General features: G+C 36.2%; 1 protein-coding gene across 1 annotated transcript in view; it reads left to right on the forward strand.

Moving 5' to 3' along the window:
- BCAS3 (BCAS3 microtubule associated cell migration factor) overlaps positions 1 to 19,676 on the forward strand; it is a 598,955-nt gene that overhangs the window by 289,782 nt on the left and 289,497 nt on the right. Inside the window, 1 exon segment of the mRNA XM_027625284.2 lies at positions 544 to 644. Coding sequence (XP_027481085.2) covers positions 544 to 644 — 101 coding nt within the window.

A 19,676-nucleotide genomic window follows, 5' to 3' on the forward strand; every position in this document is an offset into this window, starting at 1 on the left:
ACTGCACCATCACTGTTGAAATAAATGGCTTATTTTGGAACTCACATTCTAATTAGGTCTATAATAAGTCAGCCATTAATTTACTTTCTGTCTCTTTGGATCTGACAAAAAAACCCACTGTGTGGGTTTTTTTTAAAGCACTTTTACCTGCTTTATTTTATTTTAAAATATACACATATTCTGAGAGTAGTGAGCTCCAACAGTTGTCCGAAATTAGGTAAAATTAGAGCTACTTAGTTGTGACATTGAATTCTGTACTTCTTCTCTGTCCAGTGCTTTGAATGTCTTGTCTATCCTATTGGAAGGTCTTCTGCTATTAAACTAATATCAGCTCTATGTAATTGTATGACTCACTGCCACCATTTTTTATTCTTCTTAATCAGATGGCCTTGTAGTTCAGGTTTCAGCACTCCTAACAAGTTCACTTTAATGATTATGAAGATAGTGTGAGTTTATATCAGTGTCTGTAAGTGGTGACAGTGATGGTGATTTACATCGCATCTCTTAAGCTTAAATATTAATATTCTTCTGCCGTTTCCTTAGAACTCCTCAATGGAATGAATTGCAACCACCATTTAATGCAAACCACCCTCTGCTCCTCGCTGCAGATGCAGTCCAGTATTACCAGTTCCTGCTTGCTGGCCGTAAGTAGTTCTCATTGTTTTTTTTACCTTCTGTACAGTTTTGAGATTTCATCTTAAAATGCTCACTTTTAATGCAGCCATGCATATTACCACGGGTCCACAGGCCATAGGCCATAAAAATCAGATTGAGGCAAGTAAGATATTTAATACAAATGTAAACCACAAGCCTTCGTACACATTAAGTATGCCTCTGGCTTTTCATATTCCTTGGCCATGAGATATACTCCTGCAGTTATACAAGTTCATGGGGGTATACCTGGTGGTCTCAAAAGTTTTTTTTAAAAAAATGAGGATACTAGGATATATTAAACTTCATAAAACTTGTTATCTGTTTCTGACATAAAAAAAAAATAAGCACGTTTCACTGTGAAAAGTATCAGTAGGTTTTTCTTTCTGTAGATTTTATTGGGAACAATGAAGTAATGATTGCAACTCCGTTGGGTATTTGTTTACTTTCATATCTAAGCCCTAACATTTATAGAAATTGATCCACATTCTTTTTTCACTTGAGGATAACATGTACATTGAGCTAGAAACAGCTTATTTTGTAGGGGAGGCATGGAAAGACAATTTAATATTTATTGGCCAGTTTATGGTCATAGAATTAAAAATTCTTTACAATTATAATTTAATTTTGTAGGATTGACTGGATCCTTAATTTAACTTGATGGCTGTGAGTGCTGTATGTTTTTAAGAAACTTCCTAAAAATCAACACTGACATGCTTTTAATGGAGTTCTGTTGTATAGAACTTACTATCTTGCCTGGCTGTTTTATGCAGCATGAAGTGAAATAGTTCTAAAACTATTTTATTTTATTTTTGTAATGTGTTATGTATTATACTGGAAACAGGAAAAATTTACCGACTTTGCTCGAAATTTCTGAAACTCCATAATTATAACTTATAGTTGGCAGTCTTGCTCTCTTATAAAATTGAATTCACTGATTATTCCCAGCATGGATTTACTGAGTGACTTCTATGTGTCAGGCACTTGTGATTTAAACACGAATAGCATGTCATTTCTGTGCTCAGTGAATTCACTAATTCAGGAGACAGGCGTTTAAAAAAAAAAAGTAAAATTAGATGAGATGGGTATATCAGTGAACTATGAGTGCAGAACTTCAGTTGCCAGAGCCCCTACAGAGGGGTATATATAAGTGGTTTTGGGTTCAAGAAGCAGAGTCTGTAGATGTTGTTAGGTTCTAGATTATTGAAGCATATATTTAGTTCTTATCATTTGAATTAGAAAAAAATGACACTTCTATAATATCAAATTTAAATCATAAGAACATTTTCCCCCTACCTCTCAACAGGGGTGAAAATAACTAGTTGTTGAATGAAGTAGAGTTGACTCAGAATTAATCTTGGTTTGCTTTGTTTCGTTATTTTGGTGTTTTGTTATTTATTGTGTCCAGTAGGCAGACAGATATGTAGGACAAAGATAGGGGCAAAAATCAAATGCAGCTCTTTCCCTTAATTTTTGTGTTCCGGCAAATTAAGCTGATTGACGTTACTTGATTTTAGCAGCTCTAAACACCTTTGTCCAGTTCTCAGAATTACAGAGATCCCAGGTGCACAGTTTAAGAACCACCACTGTAGGCAGTAGCAAGCTGCCAAATGTTTTCAAGCAGTGGAGTGACACCGTCAGAAGTGCATTTTAGAAAGATCGCTCTGGCAGTGTTGTAATGGGAGATTCAGAGGAGGGGAGGGGTGCGGAGGTTTGGTGATCCTGGAGCAAGATGAGAGGGCTTTAATTAAGTCTGTATTACGGAGAAGACAGGACAAACTTGTGAGATGTTGCAGAGTTCGAATAGAAAAGAATTAGAGATAATTTGAAAGAAAGGAGTCACTGATGATCCTATGGTTTCTAATGAAAATATATCATATGAGTGCATTCCATGTTAGACCATTCCAGATGGACTAGCACTGGGACAAGGATAGAAAGGCCTGAGTTCCAGTTCCAAACCGCCTCTCAATAATTTGATAAATATAAAATATTAATAACAATACTTGCTCTTATAAAGGTGGTGTTATGGTGAATGAAGGGATGCTAAAGTCCTGTAAAAATTGTTAAACACCCAAACTAATAATACACTATATGGTAACTAACTTGAATTTAAATTAAAAAAAAAAGGAAAAAGAAAAAAAAAAAACCTGTATAACAGCGTAAGCATCATTCTGTATCTTTTCTCAAAAGTACTGGTTTTCATATACTAGACTTCGGGGAGTTAATAATGGAATGCCTATTCTGACTATGTGATTCTGGTCATGTTGTAATATCTGCTATATAAGTGATGGATGTAATTAATTTGTTTTCTCTTACTTTGTGAAATGTCACTGATATAATTTAATAGGTTTAAAAAAAACCTAAGCGATAGGTAATTCTGTAATAATTATTATATTACTTCTTTGCATTGATGGCAGAGACACAGAATTAGCCTGATTTTTAAGTCCCCCGTTTCCTTAGATAAAGAAAGACGATTTGATTGGAAGTCCTGGACATGCTGTATATTACAGGACTGAAGCGATTAAATATGCAAAAGATGGACATCTGCGTCAGGGGAGTAAAAACCTGAAATACAATTGGTAAAAGCAATGCTGGAGCCAGTTTAGAGAGAATGTCTTTACCTGCCCATCTGTTCAGTCCTTTATGCAAGTTAGAGCCTCGTTAAGAAAAGAAAAAGACATTCTTATTACCCTCCTGCTTTCTCTCCAGTTCCTCTTACTGAAACCATTTGAAAAGCTGCTGTGACCTCTTAAAACACAAGTATACCATACCTGATGCCAGGAAGTTTTTTGTTTTACTTAACCATATTGAAAATCCCCTCTTATTTTTCAACTTGAAGAGTTGATAAATATATTACTGGAAGTATTTTCAGATACAACCATTTGGAGTAAAACTCTAATGCAAACTTCTCAGATGTTGCCAGCATTTTCACTGGTGTTGTGTTTTGGATCTGTGGACCAAATGAAGCAGACTTGTACAAACTCCGGAAATTATAATAATAGTAGACAAAGCATGATGTAAATGGAGATGGGAAAGAGACTTTGTCTCAGGGAGAAGAGAGTAGGAGAGCAGGATGTTTAGCAAGGAATCCCCACTCCCCTTCCAGCCCTGTAATCATAATAAATACACTGCTAGTTGATAAACAAAGTTCTGCATATGTGGCAAAAGGGTAACTGGTTGGGGGAGGGGAAGAGAAACCTGCCTGAAACGCTAAAGACTTCTCACCTAATTTTAAAGTGAAGTAAAAACTCCAAAATGTTGTTTTCTTTTTTTTTTTCATTTTAATTTTTAATTTCTCAGAGAGAGTGTGGGGTGGGGCGGGGAAGGGGCAGTGGGAGAGGGAGAGAGAAAATCTTTTTTTTTTTTGAGAGAGAAAATCTTAAGCAGGCTCCACACCTAGCAGGGAGACCCAACAGGGCTATGATCTCACGACCCTGAGATGGCCACCTGAGCCGAAATCAAGAGTAGGACACTTAACCAACTGAGCCACCCAGGCGCCCCAAATTTTGTGTTCTTAACTGTCATCACATTTCCGACCTATATTAATTGAATGGGAATGATACAAAATTAAGGCATTTTGGTCTATCAGAAATTGACTCATACTGGAATGTTCCTTACACAATGGAGGCCGAGGTGTCTTCTTTGTTATTAGGTTGAACCATAGAAATTGCCATTTTGAGTAAGTAAAACAGGAGTCAAATATCAGCAAATTCATATGGTTTAATTGAGTAGATTGATTAAATGTGCAAAGTGAATGTACAAATGGTAATCTAATCTTGCTGTATAGCACAGTAAAGGTAAAAGTCAAGAATCTAATACCAAAAAAATGTTTTGCTTTGGTCATAAGAAATCTCAGGAATAGTTTATAAAAAGACTGTAGCAGAGGAGATTTGTAATTTTTGTGTTAACACCGTTTTTTCTCCTATGAAAAAAATTCCATACTGTAATTACCTTTTCTAAAACTGGCACTTTATTTCAGTGTATTACTTTGCCGAAAACAAAGATAAACATTAGGAGAGACTAACAAATATCATCTAGCTTTGAATATGATCCCAAAATAGACAGTAACTTTTTCTTTTGTCTGCTTCAGAGCTTCCCAAATTGTAAATTAAAGATAGGGCTTACTGAGTTGACTTGGGAAATTTTTATTTAGGGGAGAAATAATGTTTCCTCCTTTTCTTCCAGGTAATTTGGCAGCAGCAGCATTTTTAAGTTGCTGACATTAACTAGCTTTGTTGGGGGGGAGGTCAGACTTTGAACTTCTGAGGTAATCCCTGCGTATGTGAGAAGTTCCTCCCTAAACTCATTGAGTTTTCTTTGTTAAATGGTAACGAGATCATTCAACAGAAACATAGCTTTGATATACAATAGAAAGGTGATCAGGATCCATAGAACCTCTCTGTTTCACTGGGGATATAACTGTTTTCCTCTACCTTTAAAAGCATTATAGGAAAGGTGGGGAGAACCTTTGACACCATATGGAAAGGAATGAAAAACACAGAAGATAGTTAAAACATAATATATTTCACACATGTACGTTTCAGTGGATTTAAAATTTTTTGTGTGTGTGAAAATAATATTCTTTATTGGGTATTTCTTGAGGCTCCATTTGAGATTGCCCATTCTGCCTGAAACAACAACAAAAACCAGAATACGTAAAACAACTGTTTTCAAGTCACTGGACACCAGGGAATGAGGGGCAGTCATTCCTGGGAGATGGGAAACAAATGAGGCAAGCCTTACAATTGCCTTGAAAGAGATTGGGGACTGTGCTGCAGTGGGGTGGGGGTGCAAGTGGAATACAGAGCAGACGGAGCAGAGAGTCTAGTAAGACTAAGGAAGAGCACCCATCGGAAACTCTTATGAACTATTATTGTAAATAAAGTTTTACTCCAACAGCCACACCATTTCATTTCTATGTTGTCTATGGCCACTTTAAAATTATAACCAGAGATTTGAGTCATCATGACCCACAAAGCCCTATTTACTATTTGTTAACTCCTAACCTAGAATTTGCTGGATACGCCATCAGAGAGAAGGGATCTGCACAGAATATGAACTCTGAAGATCTGCAGAGGGTCCTCCTGTAGTATTCAACACAGTACTGGTGGTTGTAGGAAAATGCCTGAAGCCAAGGAAGCAACCATCAGAGAGTCCTAGAAGGCATAGAGCCTAGAGCCCCCACAGGGTCTGGAACAGTGACTCTACAACAGCTATTGTAACTGTATTTTGTATATTTGAAAAGTTAAGCGGAGATATGGGAGATTTTAAAGATTCAGATCAAAGTTCTGGATAAGAAAGCCTAAATATGAAAGCTGCACTGGGTAAGATTGAGGAAAAATTAGAAATTTCAGAAGAAAATATTAGTGAACTCAAGGATAGATGAAGAGAAATTATCCTAAGTGAAACACAGAAAAAACCAGTATTTTAAATAGCTTCACTGAGCTGTGGGATAACCTATACTTGAAATTAGAGTCCCTGAAGGAGGGGTGGTGTGACAAGAGAAATGGCCAAAAAATGTCCAAACCTGATACAAGCTATAAACTCACAGATCCACGAAGGTCAATAAATCTCAAGCACAAGAAACTTGAAGAAAACCATACCAAAGTACATTGTAATCAAATTGCTCAAAATCATTTAAAAAGAGGAAAATCTTGAAATTAAAAGCAGCCAGAGGGAAAAAAGACATTATATACCAAGGCAAAAATAAGAATGACAGATTTAAGTACTGAAAGGAAGCACCTGTTAACCTAGACTCCTATGCCCTTTCCCCCATCCTTCAAAATGAGAGAACATTTTTTTCAGATATACAAAATATTAAAAAAAATGATCAGCAATAGACATGTTCTGTATGGCATGTTGAAGGAAGTCCCTTCAAACAGAAGAAAAATGATACTAGTTGGAAAGAAATGAAGAACACTGAAAATGGTTAAAATATACAATAATAAAAAATCAAAGATTGTCAATATGTGGGTTTTGGTAATGATTTATGTCTTTTTAAAATTTACTGTTGGGGTGTCTGGGTGGTGCAGTCCATTGAGCGTCTGACTTTTGGTTTCGGTTCACGTCATGCTCTCAGGGTCGTGGGATTGAGCCCCACATCGGTCTCCATGCTGGCTGTGGAGCCTGCTTAAGATTCTCTCCCTCTCCTTCTGCCCCTCCCCAGCATGCTCTCTCTAAATACATACATACATACATAAAATTTACTGCTAACACAAAAATAGTATCCATGTATTGAAGTCTTTAAAATACACATATAGATGTATATACACATGCATATATGTATATATTTTGTGTGTGTGTGTGTGTGTGTGTGTGTGTGTGGTATAATGCATGACAATAGTAGCATTAAGGCCAGGAGTATGGGAAATGGAACTATTGTAAGGTTTTTAGAATGTATGTGAGTGGTATAACATCACTTGAAGGTAAACTGTGATGTGTATAATGAAATGTATGTGATGTATGTAATGAAACCAAAACAATCTACACCAAGAAAGGAAATAAAAGGGAAGCATATAAGCAAGATGATGTAACCCTGAGCATATCAGTACTCATATTAGTTATAAATGGTCTAAACATCCTAATAAAAAATCAAAGATTGTCAAATTGGATAAAAAATAAGCCCCAACTATATTGCTGCTTAGGAGAAACATACTTTAAACCCTGAGTTACTACATTAATATCAGACTACATGGACTACTCTACCCAACAACAGTAGGATACACATTCTTTTCAAGTGCACAGCAAACAGTGACAAGGATAGGCCATCTTCTGGGCCATCAAACAAGTCTCAATAAATTGAAAAGCTTTCAAGTCATACGAAGTATATATTCTCTGACCACAGTGGAATTAAATAAGAAATGAATAACAGATCTCTGGAAAATCCACAAATATTTGGAAACTAAACAACATACTTCTAAATAATACATGGTTCACAGAGGAAATCAAAAGGGAAATTAGAAATTATTTTGAACTGAATGAAAATGACAACAGAACAGATCCATATCTTAGAATACTAAGAATACTTTTTCAGAGGAAAAAAAAAAGTGGTTTGAAGTATAAATACAGGGCAACAAATTGGATGAATCTTGAGGACACTATGCCAAGTGAAAAGGCCAATCTCAAAAGTTTGCTTACTACAGATCTTAAAAGCACCAAGAGAAGAAAGGATTCCATTTATATAACATTCTCCAAATGACAAAATTATAGAGATGAATAACAGATTAGTGTTGACCAGGACTTAGAGACAGAATGGAAGGGAAGGTGTTGGATGTGACTATAAAGGGTTAGGTAGATCCTTGTGATGACATAGTTCTCTATCTTGATTGTAGTAGAGGTTCCACAAATAAACTTGTGGCAAAATTGGATAGAACTCTATACAAACACACAAACAACACACACCCTCACACAAAATGAGTGTATGTAAAACTGCATATATAAAACTGGTGAATAAAGTCTGTGGATTGTACCAATGGTGATTTCCTGGTTTTGAAACTAGGTGAAGGCTGTACAAGACTGAGCTGTACTGTTTTGCAACTTCTCATGAATCTGTAATCATTTCAAAATAAAAACTTTAAAGAAAAATAGAAAAGTATGTGGAATGGCGCTACCTCAGTATTTAAGAGCAATTTTATAGAACTAAATAATGCCTAATGTTATGAAAGATAAAGTTCTGAAAGCAATGACCTCAGCTTCCACAATCAGACACTAGAAAAGGTAGAGCAGATTAAAGCAAAAGAAAGGACATGATAGAGATCAGAGTAGAAATCAGCAAAACAGAAAACATAACAATAGAAAAAATAGAAATAATATAGAAAAACAGAAAAAAATCATTTAAACCATAGTGTCATGGGGTGGTTTTCTTCTGTTGTGGTTTGTGGGAAGCTTGGATTTGTGTATTTATAGTTTCCTGAAATCTGAACATTTTTATGCAGTTATATGTTCAAATATTTTTTCCTGTCACTCCCCTTCTCTCCTTTTGTGACTCCAATTATATGTATGCTGACCACCTGATATTTTCCCAGCTTACTAAATTTTGTTCAATTTTTAAAATTCTTCTTTTCTCTCTGACTTTGTATAATTTGTATTTCTACATATTTAGATACATCAAGTCTTCTACTCTGCGTAATACGCTGTTAATTTCATTCAACATGTTTTTTCATTTCAGATATCACATTTTTCATCTCTAGAAGTCCCATTTGGATCTTTTTTATGTCTTTCATTTCTTTCCTTATCATGTACGTGTTTGAACATATGGAACATTTATTTTATAATAGCTGTTTTAGAATCCCTATGTTCTAAGTACTTTTACCACTGTGTGTTTCTTAGAGGTTTTTCTATTGATTGATTTTTCTCCTATGTCTGGGTTGTGTTTTCCTGCTTCTTTATATCCCTAATGATTTTTGATAGGATGCTGGGCATTTTCAGTTTCATGTTGTTAAGTGGTGGATTGTTCTTTATTCCTAGGATGCATTCATATTACTTGGAATAAATTTGATTCTTTCCATGCTTATTCTTAAGCCTTATTATGGAGGGTTCAAAATATCCTTTTGCTTAGTCCTAATTTAGTTATTTTAGGAGATAATGTAAATCTAGTCTCTCTTATGTGGCCAGTACTGGAAATGTAGGATCATAATTATTTTTTAAACCTCAGATGCTTAAATCCTATGTCTTATCTTAAGCTTGCATTACACCAGTTCTGCGGTTTTATTTTTGGCTCTTTTTACTTTTGTCTGTAACATAAATAGAAATAAGAAACATACATGTGAGTGTCTATAACACATTGTGATACATGCTATGTTAATAGCTTGAATTAATTGGTATAGAAATTCAAAGAAGGAAGAAGTTAATTATTAGTGAGGGTGGAGAGCAGTGCCTGAGGAGGTTGCACCTTTGGGGATTTGGGACTGCGTGAGGTGACTGAAGAAAAGCGACGAGGAAAGGGTGACTGGCTTGGGCAATAGGTTATGCCATTCATTGCAACATTAAGGGAACTTTGTTGCCTAGAGTAAGACAGAGAATTGGTAATTGCAGTGTGGGTTCTATTTTGGTGCATGTTCTCTATCCTGGTAGTAATGTTCAGTAGACTTTTAGAAATAACCCCCAAACTTCCATGTGTGTTTACAGATTTCAGCTCCCTTCTGAGATTTTTTTGGTATGTAATTAGTAATTCAAGCACACTTTCTATGAAATAATCTTATCCCAGAGAGAGTATAGAAAGAAGTGATGAGGCTCCATTATGATACCCTAGATAGCATGACATGGAAGGAGGCAGTATTAATCACTCTAAAAGCTCCAGCCAGAACCTTACTTTGAAGTATTAGTATTGCTTTAACAAAAATCTTGGTTTTTATTATCCTGAAGAGAACTAAGTCAGTTCTGAGTTTCTTTTGAATAGCTGGGCTCTCTATTGGTATATCTGCTTTTAAAAAATGTTATTGCTTTACTAATCTCTTGGACTTCACTAGCACTTTAATTAGTCTTTATACATAATGAAGTAGATAGTAACTAAAGCTGGTATTGAGATTTATCTTACATATCAAAGTATGAAAATCACAAGGCAACAGTGCACTTAAGATTGGATTCTAGACATCTTGATTCCTAGTTAAATTTTGTACTGCTGTCCTACCAGCTATAATCATGAGAAGAGAAATGGCAAATATTTTCCTTGTAATATAAAGTCACACTTTGGAGTTTAGAATGAAGTATTTGAAGATATTTTACTATTCTGTTGTTTTATTGGTTTTACAATGAACGTATTGGTACAAAAAGGAAAAAAAAATCATTGGTCTTATCTACCATGGTCATTGTCAGTGCCCCGGAAAAGCAATTAAATATGCAGCACTTTTCTGAGCTGCTCTCCTTCGAATGTCACATTAGATTTAACTTAACATCCTGGATTGCATCGCTATTGTGGTATGTACCAAGTATGATGGAGGTACTCAACAATATTTCCTTGCATTGTCCATAATAAATATTTGCCCAAGAGTGGGTAGGGTGGAAGGGGAAAAAAGAAATGTTTTTCTCTTGTAGAGGAAACTTGTAATGTAGGACTTATTTAAAGAGTATTTATAGTCCATTGTTGGCCATTGGGTGTGTCATACTGCTCTGTCCAGGTCTGAATATCTGAGGTAGTTAAGAAACCACTTCAGACTGAATTATATTTGATGATTTCTCTTATTTTATCAACTGACATGTCCATCCATAGCGAGATAATTTTAGTGTAATGGTGTTTTTCTTTAAGAGACTAAAAGTTTAAGGCCTTGTAACCCTGAATTTAGCTGTATATGTGTTGTATAACTTGGAGAACATTATGAAATTAAATACCTTTTCTTCAGTGAAAAGCTGTTGAATAGTTAAATGAAAGTACCATCGGCAATCTGCAAACTTTATAAATGATGGATTGAAAAGTTTGGATTAGACTACTCTTTTCCCTTCTTCCTTTTTGTGTCTGAGAGAGACATACTTCTATTGATACCCAAGTCTGTACGTGGATTTTCACATCTATGGAATAGTTCATTGGGTTTTTCTGTCATTGCTGATTAATTGTCGAGATGTTTCAACATCAGAAGTCCTTTCTGTTACACTCTAATGACCTGTTTGCTCCATTGTGAAGTAAATCTTGGCATTTCTGTCATTTGCTTTAGCAGGTACCATTTGGGGGGAAAAAACAGTTTACATGTCTTAATTGTCCTTAAAATTGAAAAGAACCAAAAGGAAAGTTTTTATAAAGGGCTGTTTTATATTTTTAAATGTCATCCTTTATTTTACAAAATTGTAAATGATATTAGTATGTTCATGTTCTTTAGGTTGTTTTATGAGTTGCTTTTTTTCAGGTACAGGTGGGAGTACACATTCTTTTCCACTGATACTGGTACTGTTTCTTAGCATCGGATTGGCAGATTTGACTAGGATAGGACATGGATTCTGATAGATTAAAGAAAAATAATCTATAGGTCATAAAGCCACTAATCTATGCATACCTCTGCTTCTGGAGTCATTTATTCTATCCCATCTGAGTTTAAGGTTCATATATTCAGATACTGATATCCCTGAATGTGCATTTTGTGACTTGGGTAGCGAGGGAATGGGGATATCTGTTTGCCCTTTTCAAAAATAGGGAGCTAGAACAGAATGATCTGTGTCTGCTTACCTGTGATAATGTAATGGGTTGATATTGGCAGGAGCTTGCGGTTTGATGTGCCATTGCTTCCATCAGTAAGGTTCATTGCTAACAAATGACTAAATGGGACTTTAGGGGGAATACTACAGCCGTCTGTTATGCTAGTGGGAACAGGAGTTCTGGCGCCATTTCAGGGTTGCTATTTGTATCTGTCTATCAGAGTTAGAATACAGTTGTTTCTCTCAGTTTCAGCCTTCTCTATAGAATTTCTGTCAATTGTTTGACTCCATTAAGTGTGGAGAGGAAATAAAAGCCTGAATGACCAACCCACCAGGGGCTACAGATAGACCCTTTCTTTGTCCATACTCAGAGCACTGCATTAGGTCTCATTATCCATTTATAATAAGTGACCTTTGCCCCCTGGGTCATTGAAAAATATTCAGTGTGCTTTTCTGACACATAGGGCACCTTTCTCAGCAGACACATGAAACAATGGGACGTCTGGTAGTCTGGAGGCCTTGTACACATTGCAGGTTTTAAAATACACAGCCTTGTACCAAATCACTTTGGCAATTTTTTTTTCTTTGCTCCTGCATGGTTCATAAATGGGCTGAGGAGAGTCTGATGCCTGGAAGATGAGTATAGTGTTCCTTTTCTTTCTTATTAATTACAAAAATTTTTTTGCCATGTTTTTCAGTTTTGTTTTCTGGAAAGGGTTTGCCTTCATCTCTGCTTTCGTATTTTCTGTTGGAGAAATGTAGAGATTTGGATGTAGTACATGGATAGGGCCATCATCTTTGGAAAGTGTTTGCCAGATATGCCCAGGTGCTGTGGGGGTTATCTGTGACATGTTAAAAACCTGTCTTCTAGTCCTCTACTCTGCCCAAACTGGTAGTGGTGAAATCTCTCTTTGAAAAGTTTGGGTGGGGCACCTGGATGGCTCAGTTAGTTACTCTTGATTTCAGCTCAGGTCATGATCTCAGGGTTGTGAGATTAAGCTCCACGTTGGGCTCTGCGCTGGGTGTGGAGCCTGCTTAAGATTCTCTCTCGCCTCCATCTTCCCCTCACCACCCCATGCTCGCTGGCTCGCTCTCTCTCTAAAAAGGAAGGAAGGAAGGGAGGGAGGGAGGAAGGAAAGAAGGAAGGAAGGAAGGAAGGGAGAAAGGAAGGAAGGAAGGAAAAAGAAAAGTTTGGAAAGGATTTGACCTTTCTTGGTCATTATAGTCCAGATTTCTTCTGTGATATGAACTTGGACCCCCTACCAGAAAGCCTGGCACATCTGTTTGTTCTATCTCTAGCTCCTGGAGTATAGATAGACCTGGAAAAAGATGGAGATAGTATAGTGATGAGTGGATGAAATATATTTACAGAGCAAGAAAACTGTCCTATCCAGAGCTTCACACTGCGTAAAGTGAAGGTCAGCCTTCCAAGAAGCTTGACTACCAGTAACCAACTGTGTGGCCTTAGTACAGTGTCTGTGTTAAGTACTGGTAGGAGTATTTGCCTGAAGAATGTGGGGATAGGAAAAAATAAAGGATCGAGAGTACTTCCTTTGCAATCCATACAAAGAATTTTTAGAATCATGGAAATGTTTATAGAAATATTTTTTAAGTTTAAAATTCATACATTTCACCGGTAAAGCCTTGTTCCTCTCTGAGAAGTGTACTTACCTTGCATTTAGTGTCACATATATTGGTTTGCTGACTTTATTAAAAACATATGAGATACACAGAGATTCAGAGAAACCCAGCTCATTACAAGGAATCAGCAGCCACACTCTCCAGGGGAACCCAGCTGTTTTTATTCCAGCAAAATAGTTTTCCTGTTAAGTGATGTGCTATAGCATGCTCTCAGATATTGGGACATAGAGGTGTTATCTCCAGAGAATGACCTTTGAGTCCCAGTACAGAGTTTTCTCTCCAAACCAGTTATGGAAAACCACATATGGTTGACCCTTGAACAGCATGGGTTTGAACCGCATGGGTCTACTTATATGTGAATTTTTTATAGTATAGTACTGTAAACGTATTTTTTCTTCCTTCTGATTTTCTTAATAATATTTCTTTCTAGCTTATTTTATTGTAAGAATACAGTATATAATACATACAACATACAAAATACATGTTGACTATTTATTGGTAAGCTTTCCGGTCACAGTAGGCAATTAGTAGTAAGTTGGGGGGGGAATCAAAAGTTATACATGGATTTTTGACTGGGGGTGCTTTGGCACCCCTAACTCCCGTTTTGCTCAAGGGTCAACTGTAGTTGTCAGAACTCTCTCCATGACAAGAATTAATATATTAACTGGATTATAGCACCATTTGACAAATTGCTTACTAAATACATCAAAATTGATTGGACATTCTGTATTTGAATTGACAAATGGCTGCATTAAGAGAAGGAGGGAAATCCATTAATTATAGCTGCTCTCAACCATAGGAAATATAATCACATAAATATGGATTTTGTTAAAACAAAAAACTCTACTTTGTGGTAGTGTTACTTATGTGTGTATATACACTTCTTTGCCATTAATAGAAGGACTGCTCTTACCACTGTCCTTTAACTGGTACAAAAATAATAATAATTTCTGCTGTGTTACAGGTTTCAGGCTGTACTGACTGCAAAACAGTTTTTAGTTATTATTCCAGAAAAGTGGAAAAAACCAGGCAAACTCTGTAGTTGAGCCTTTCTGCTCAGTTCTTCATTTTATCTCTATTTGTCCATCTTATGTGTGCATTCTCATTTTATTTAAGTCAAAGCCTTACTTTTGCTTTGATGCTGTATAGGCTTTTTATCATCACTGAATTTCTCCTTTTTAGGAAAAAAATTTTCTCATGATCTGTCTTACTAAAGGTAACCACCCAGTGACCGAGGCATAAAGGAGGTGGGTGAATGCCATAGATTGTCTCTCTACAGTTAGAATCTGTTCTCCTTATTGTTGTCATATGACAGGAGGCTTTTTGCCATGTGATTTTGCGGAACTTGGTAGAGAGACGAGAAACACTGAATTGCCTTCATTGCTTTTATACCATCAGTTTCTTGCCTTTTCTACTATGCTTTCTTTGTATTTTATGACCACATGAAGAACATCAGAATCACTCTTATATGATGTCAAGTCTGGGTCAGAGCTGAGATTTATAAGGAGTATTTTGAAGCTAGTGGTGTTTTTTTTTTCCCCTCTTGGGCACTTTGCTGCCTTCCAAGGCTATAGTCCAGGTGCCAGTGGTCCCTCCATGGTTATGTCAATATACTTTTAAATATAAAACCAATTCAGTATTTTCTAAATGAAGTCTTCTGATTCCTCAGGGATATTACAGAGAATGTAGAACTGTCGCCCAAAGTACTGTCTTTGTTTCTGTCACTATATGTAAAGTTTCCTTGAATGTCTATAACTTCCTTGTGTTGTGAACTTCTGGTCTCAAGGTAACTTTTCTCCACTGTTTGATAGCTTTGTATGGTATCTCAGATCAGGATACATAGGTGTTTATTAAGATGATAATAATGATTATATTAAATTAAGGAGACATAGAACACGAATCATGGAGACTTTGAATCAATGATATAGTTGGTATTTGGGGATAAGCATCTTTCACATGTTTATATGAAAATTTTAATTTAAAATAATGAGCTCACTAGGTAAGGTCATGATAAATTGAGGCAGTTTATACTTCAGATTAAGATCATGGTCTTTGGAGTTTGCATTTCTAGATTCCATTTCTACTAACTGCTAGCTGAGTGAATTTGGGCAAATAACTTAACCTCCCTGGGCTTTTTAGTTTACCTGTCCTTGAAATGGGAAATTGACAATACCTGCTTTACAGGATCGTTGTTAGATTAAATAAGATTATTTATCCAAAAATATTCACACATTATCTGGGATAGAATAAAAACGCACTAAAGAAAGCTGTTGGTTGTAGTTGGTGTTAATAGAAATGGTATCCTTGTTCCCTCTGGATGTCTTTCTTGCCTCTCTCAATTCCAAGTGCTTTATGACTGAGATACTACCAGATGGCACAGTTAAAGATGCTTTGTTGTTAACAAACAACAGTGAAGATAAAACATTTGTGCTAGATCATATCTCTTCTGTTCTTAAATGGTCATCTGGGTAAGTGGGGCTCTACTCTAACGTGTACATTTTCAAAGCTATAGAAAGACATTTTACTTAGCAATTCTAATTTATTGATGCAAATTGAAAATTTCTTTTAGACCTATTTGTTTTGAGTATCTTCATTCCCTTAGTAATTTTATAGGGAGTGAAATTTTTCTGGGTTTTCACTGCATTCTAAAAGGCTTTACCCCGGAAGTCCTTTGTGATAGTTGCCTTAAGACTCTGAAACTTTTACTTAAAAATGTAAGACTCAACCTTAAGACTTCTAAAATGCCAGAAGAACATTTGATTTTCTGAAAGATTATCATTGGAATCATTGTTCACTATTCCAGTAAACCTTTCATTTTTTTTATTTCATGTTCTTTGAGGTTTATAATAAGCATGTATTCATATAATATTAATTAGGTGATTTTCAAAAAACTTTTTTTGGAAAGTCCTGAGAAAGATGAAGAAGGAGAAGGGAAGGAGGGAAAAAGGAAGGCAGGAAAAGAAAGAAGGAAGGGAAAGAACAGAGGAAGGAGGGACAGACTATTTCAATTTGTCATTGAGAATAGAAATTAAATGTCATCCAGTAAACCACAGCTAAAGGAATTAACATGAAAGATTCTCACACATACAATGCTGTGTGAAAACAACATAGTTCTGAATACTTCAGACATCTCATACCCTAGCCAAGAGTAGAATCAAGATGACTCTGAGTCAGTCTGCAGATCAAGAAATGTCTGCCCAGTTTTTTTTCAAACCTTCACACAGCAGTCTTTAAAAAAATTTAGTTATAGAAATGTTCTAGCATACACAGAAAGACGGTGGCCAGTATAACAAATCTGCCTATTATCTAGCTTCAACAGTTAACAACACTGTTCCTCTCTTGTCTCTTCTGTTCCTTTAAAATCTTTTAAGATTTTATTTTATTTTTTAAAAAATATTTTATTTATTTGAGAGAGAAAGAGAGAAATAAATAGATATTTATTTATTTATTTGAGAGAGAAAGAGAGTGTGCACAAGTGGGGGGTGGGGAGGGGCAAAAGGAGAGGGAGAAACAGACTCTCCATGGAGCAGGGAGCCTGACACAGAGCTTGATCCCAGCACCCTGGGATCATGACCTGAGCCGAAGGCAGACGCTTAACCAACTGAGCCACCAGGTGCCCCTAAAGATTTTATTTTGAAGTAATCTCTACACCACTGTGGGGCTCAAACTCACAATCCCAAGATCAGGAGTCACACACTGTACTGACAGCCAGGTTGGTGCCCCAAAATCTTTTTTTTTTCCTTAATGTGTGGCAGATAAAGTATTATGAGACCCACTATTGTATCTTTTTACCTACAAATACTTTAGTATGTATCTAATGATAAGGACTTAAAAAAAAAACTTAACTACTATGCCATTACATATTATGGAGTTTACGCTGTGGCAATGATTTATGGAGGTAACTCTTTCCAGTAGTTTTACACTGTGGAGAAGTAGAGGGGAGAGCAAGCCTTTGAAACTGTTCTCTTGCATTTGAAAAGAGAGAAAACCCTGTGGTGGTTGTGGGCTAGTATTCTCTGTCTCATTTTTTCTCCTATCTTCTTGGTTCTGTGAATTTTCTGATTCATTTAGAGGTAAAAATTTGAACTTGTAGTTTCTCCATTGCGTGGAACACATCGTTGGATCCTTAATGATTGGAAAGATTTTTATTATATTAAGTATAGGTTGCAAACGTTGATGTCTTCCATGTCTAAAAGCTTTTAACTCTCCATGCCAAGAGAACTTTACCTCTTTTGCTTAGGCAAGAGAAAATCTGTACTTAATTCTTCCTGCTGTATAATGATCTGGACTTATCCAGTATGTAACTAGATATTAAATAAGTGAAGCAGGGAAGAAGCTGCATTAATTCTTTACAGAAAATGATATTTGTTGTCTGATTGCTGGGGCTAGGACTTCTAGTACTATGTTGAATAGCAGTGGTGATAGTGGACATCCCTGCCATGTTCCTGACCTTAGGGGGAAAGCTCTCAGTTTTTCCCCATTGAGAATGATGTTCGCTGTGGGTTTCTCATAGATGGCTTTTATGATATTGAGGTATGTGCCCTCTATCCCTATACTCTGAAGAGTTTTAATCAAGAAAAGATGCTGTACTTTGTCAAATGCTTTTTCTGCATCTATTGAGAGGATCATATGGTTCTTGTTCTTTCTTTTATTAATGTATTGTATCACGTTGATTGATTTGCGGATGTTGAACTAACTTGCAGCCCAGGAATAAATCCCACTTGGTCGTAGTGAATAATCCTTTTAATGTACTGTTGGATCCTATTGGCTAGTATTTTGGTGAGAATTTTTGCATCCATGCTCATCAGGGATATTGGTCTGTAATTCTCCTTTTTGATGGGGTCTTTGTCTGGTTTTGGGATCAAGGTAATGGTGTCCTCATAAAATGAGTTTGGAAGTTTTCCTTCCATTTCTCTTTTTTAGAACAGTTAATTTTCTTTAAATGCTTGGTAGAATTCCCCTGGGAAGCCATCTGGCTCTGGGCTCTTGTTTGTTGGGAGATTTTTGATGACTGCTTCAATTTCCTTACTGGTTATAGGTCTGTTCAGGTTTTCTATTTCTTCCTGGTTCAGTTTTGGTAGTTTGTACATCTCTAGGAATGCATCCATTTCTTCCAGGTTATCTAACTTGCTGGCATATAGTTGCTCATAATATGTTCTTATAATTGTTTGTATTTCTTTGGTGTTAGTTGTGATCTCTCCTCTTTCATTCATGATTTTATTTATTTGGGTCCTTACTCTTTTCTTTTTGATAAGTCTGGCCAGGGGTTTATCAATCTTATTAATTCTTTCAAAGAACCAGCTCCTAGTTTCGTTGATCTGTTGTACTATTCTTTTGGTTTCTATTTCATTGATTTCTTCTCTGATCTTTATTATTTCTCTTCTCCTTCTGGGTTTAGGCTTTATTTGCTGCTCTTTCTCCAGCTCCTTTAGGTGTAGGTCTAGGTTGTGTATTTGAGACCTTTCTTGTTTCTTGAGAAAGGCTTGCTTGTATTGCTATATACCTTCCTCTTAGGACGGCCTTTCCTGCATCCCAAAGATTTTGAATGGTTGTGTTTTCATTTTCATTTGTTTCCATGAATTTTTTAAATTCTTCTTTAATTTCCTGGTTGACCCATTCATTCTTTAGTGGGATGCTCTTTAGCCTCCATGTATTTGAGTTCTTGCCGACTTTCCTCTTGTGACTGAGTTCTAGTTTCAAAGCATTGTGGTCTGAAAATACACAGGGAATGATCCCAATCTTTTGGTACCAGTTGAGACCTGATTTGTGACCTAGGATGTGATCTCTTCTGGAGAGTGTTCCATGGGCACTAGAGAAGAATGTGTATTCTGTTGCTTTGGGATGGAATGTTCTGAATGTATCTGTGAAGTCCATTTGGTCCAGTGTGTCATTTAAAGTCTTTATTTCCTTGTTGATCTTTTGCTTAGATGATCTGTCCATTTCAGTGACGGGCGTGTTAAAGTCCCCTACTATTACTATATTATTGTCAATGTGTTTCTTTGCTTTTGTTGTTAATTGGCTTATACAATTGGCTGCTCCCATGTTAGGGGAGTAGATATTTACAATTGTTAGATCTTCTTGTTGGATAGACACTTTAAGTATGATATAGTGTCCTTCCTCATCTCTTATTATAGTCTTTGGTTTAAGATCTAATTTGTCTGATATAAGGATTGCCACCCCAGCTTTCTTATGGTGTCCATTAGCATGGTAAATGGTTTTCCACCCCGTCTCTTTCAATCTGGAGGTGTCTTTGGGTCTAAAAT

Source organism: Zalophus californianus, chromosome 16, assembly GCF_009762305.2.
Source record: "Zalophus californianus isolate mZalCal1 chromosome 16, mZalCal1.pri.v2, whole genome shotgun sequence".
NCBI lineage: Eukaryota > Metazoa > Chordata > Mammalia > Carnivora > Otariidae > Zalophus > Zalophus californianus.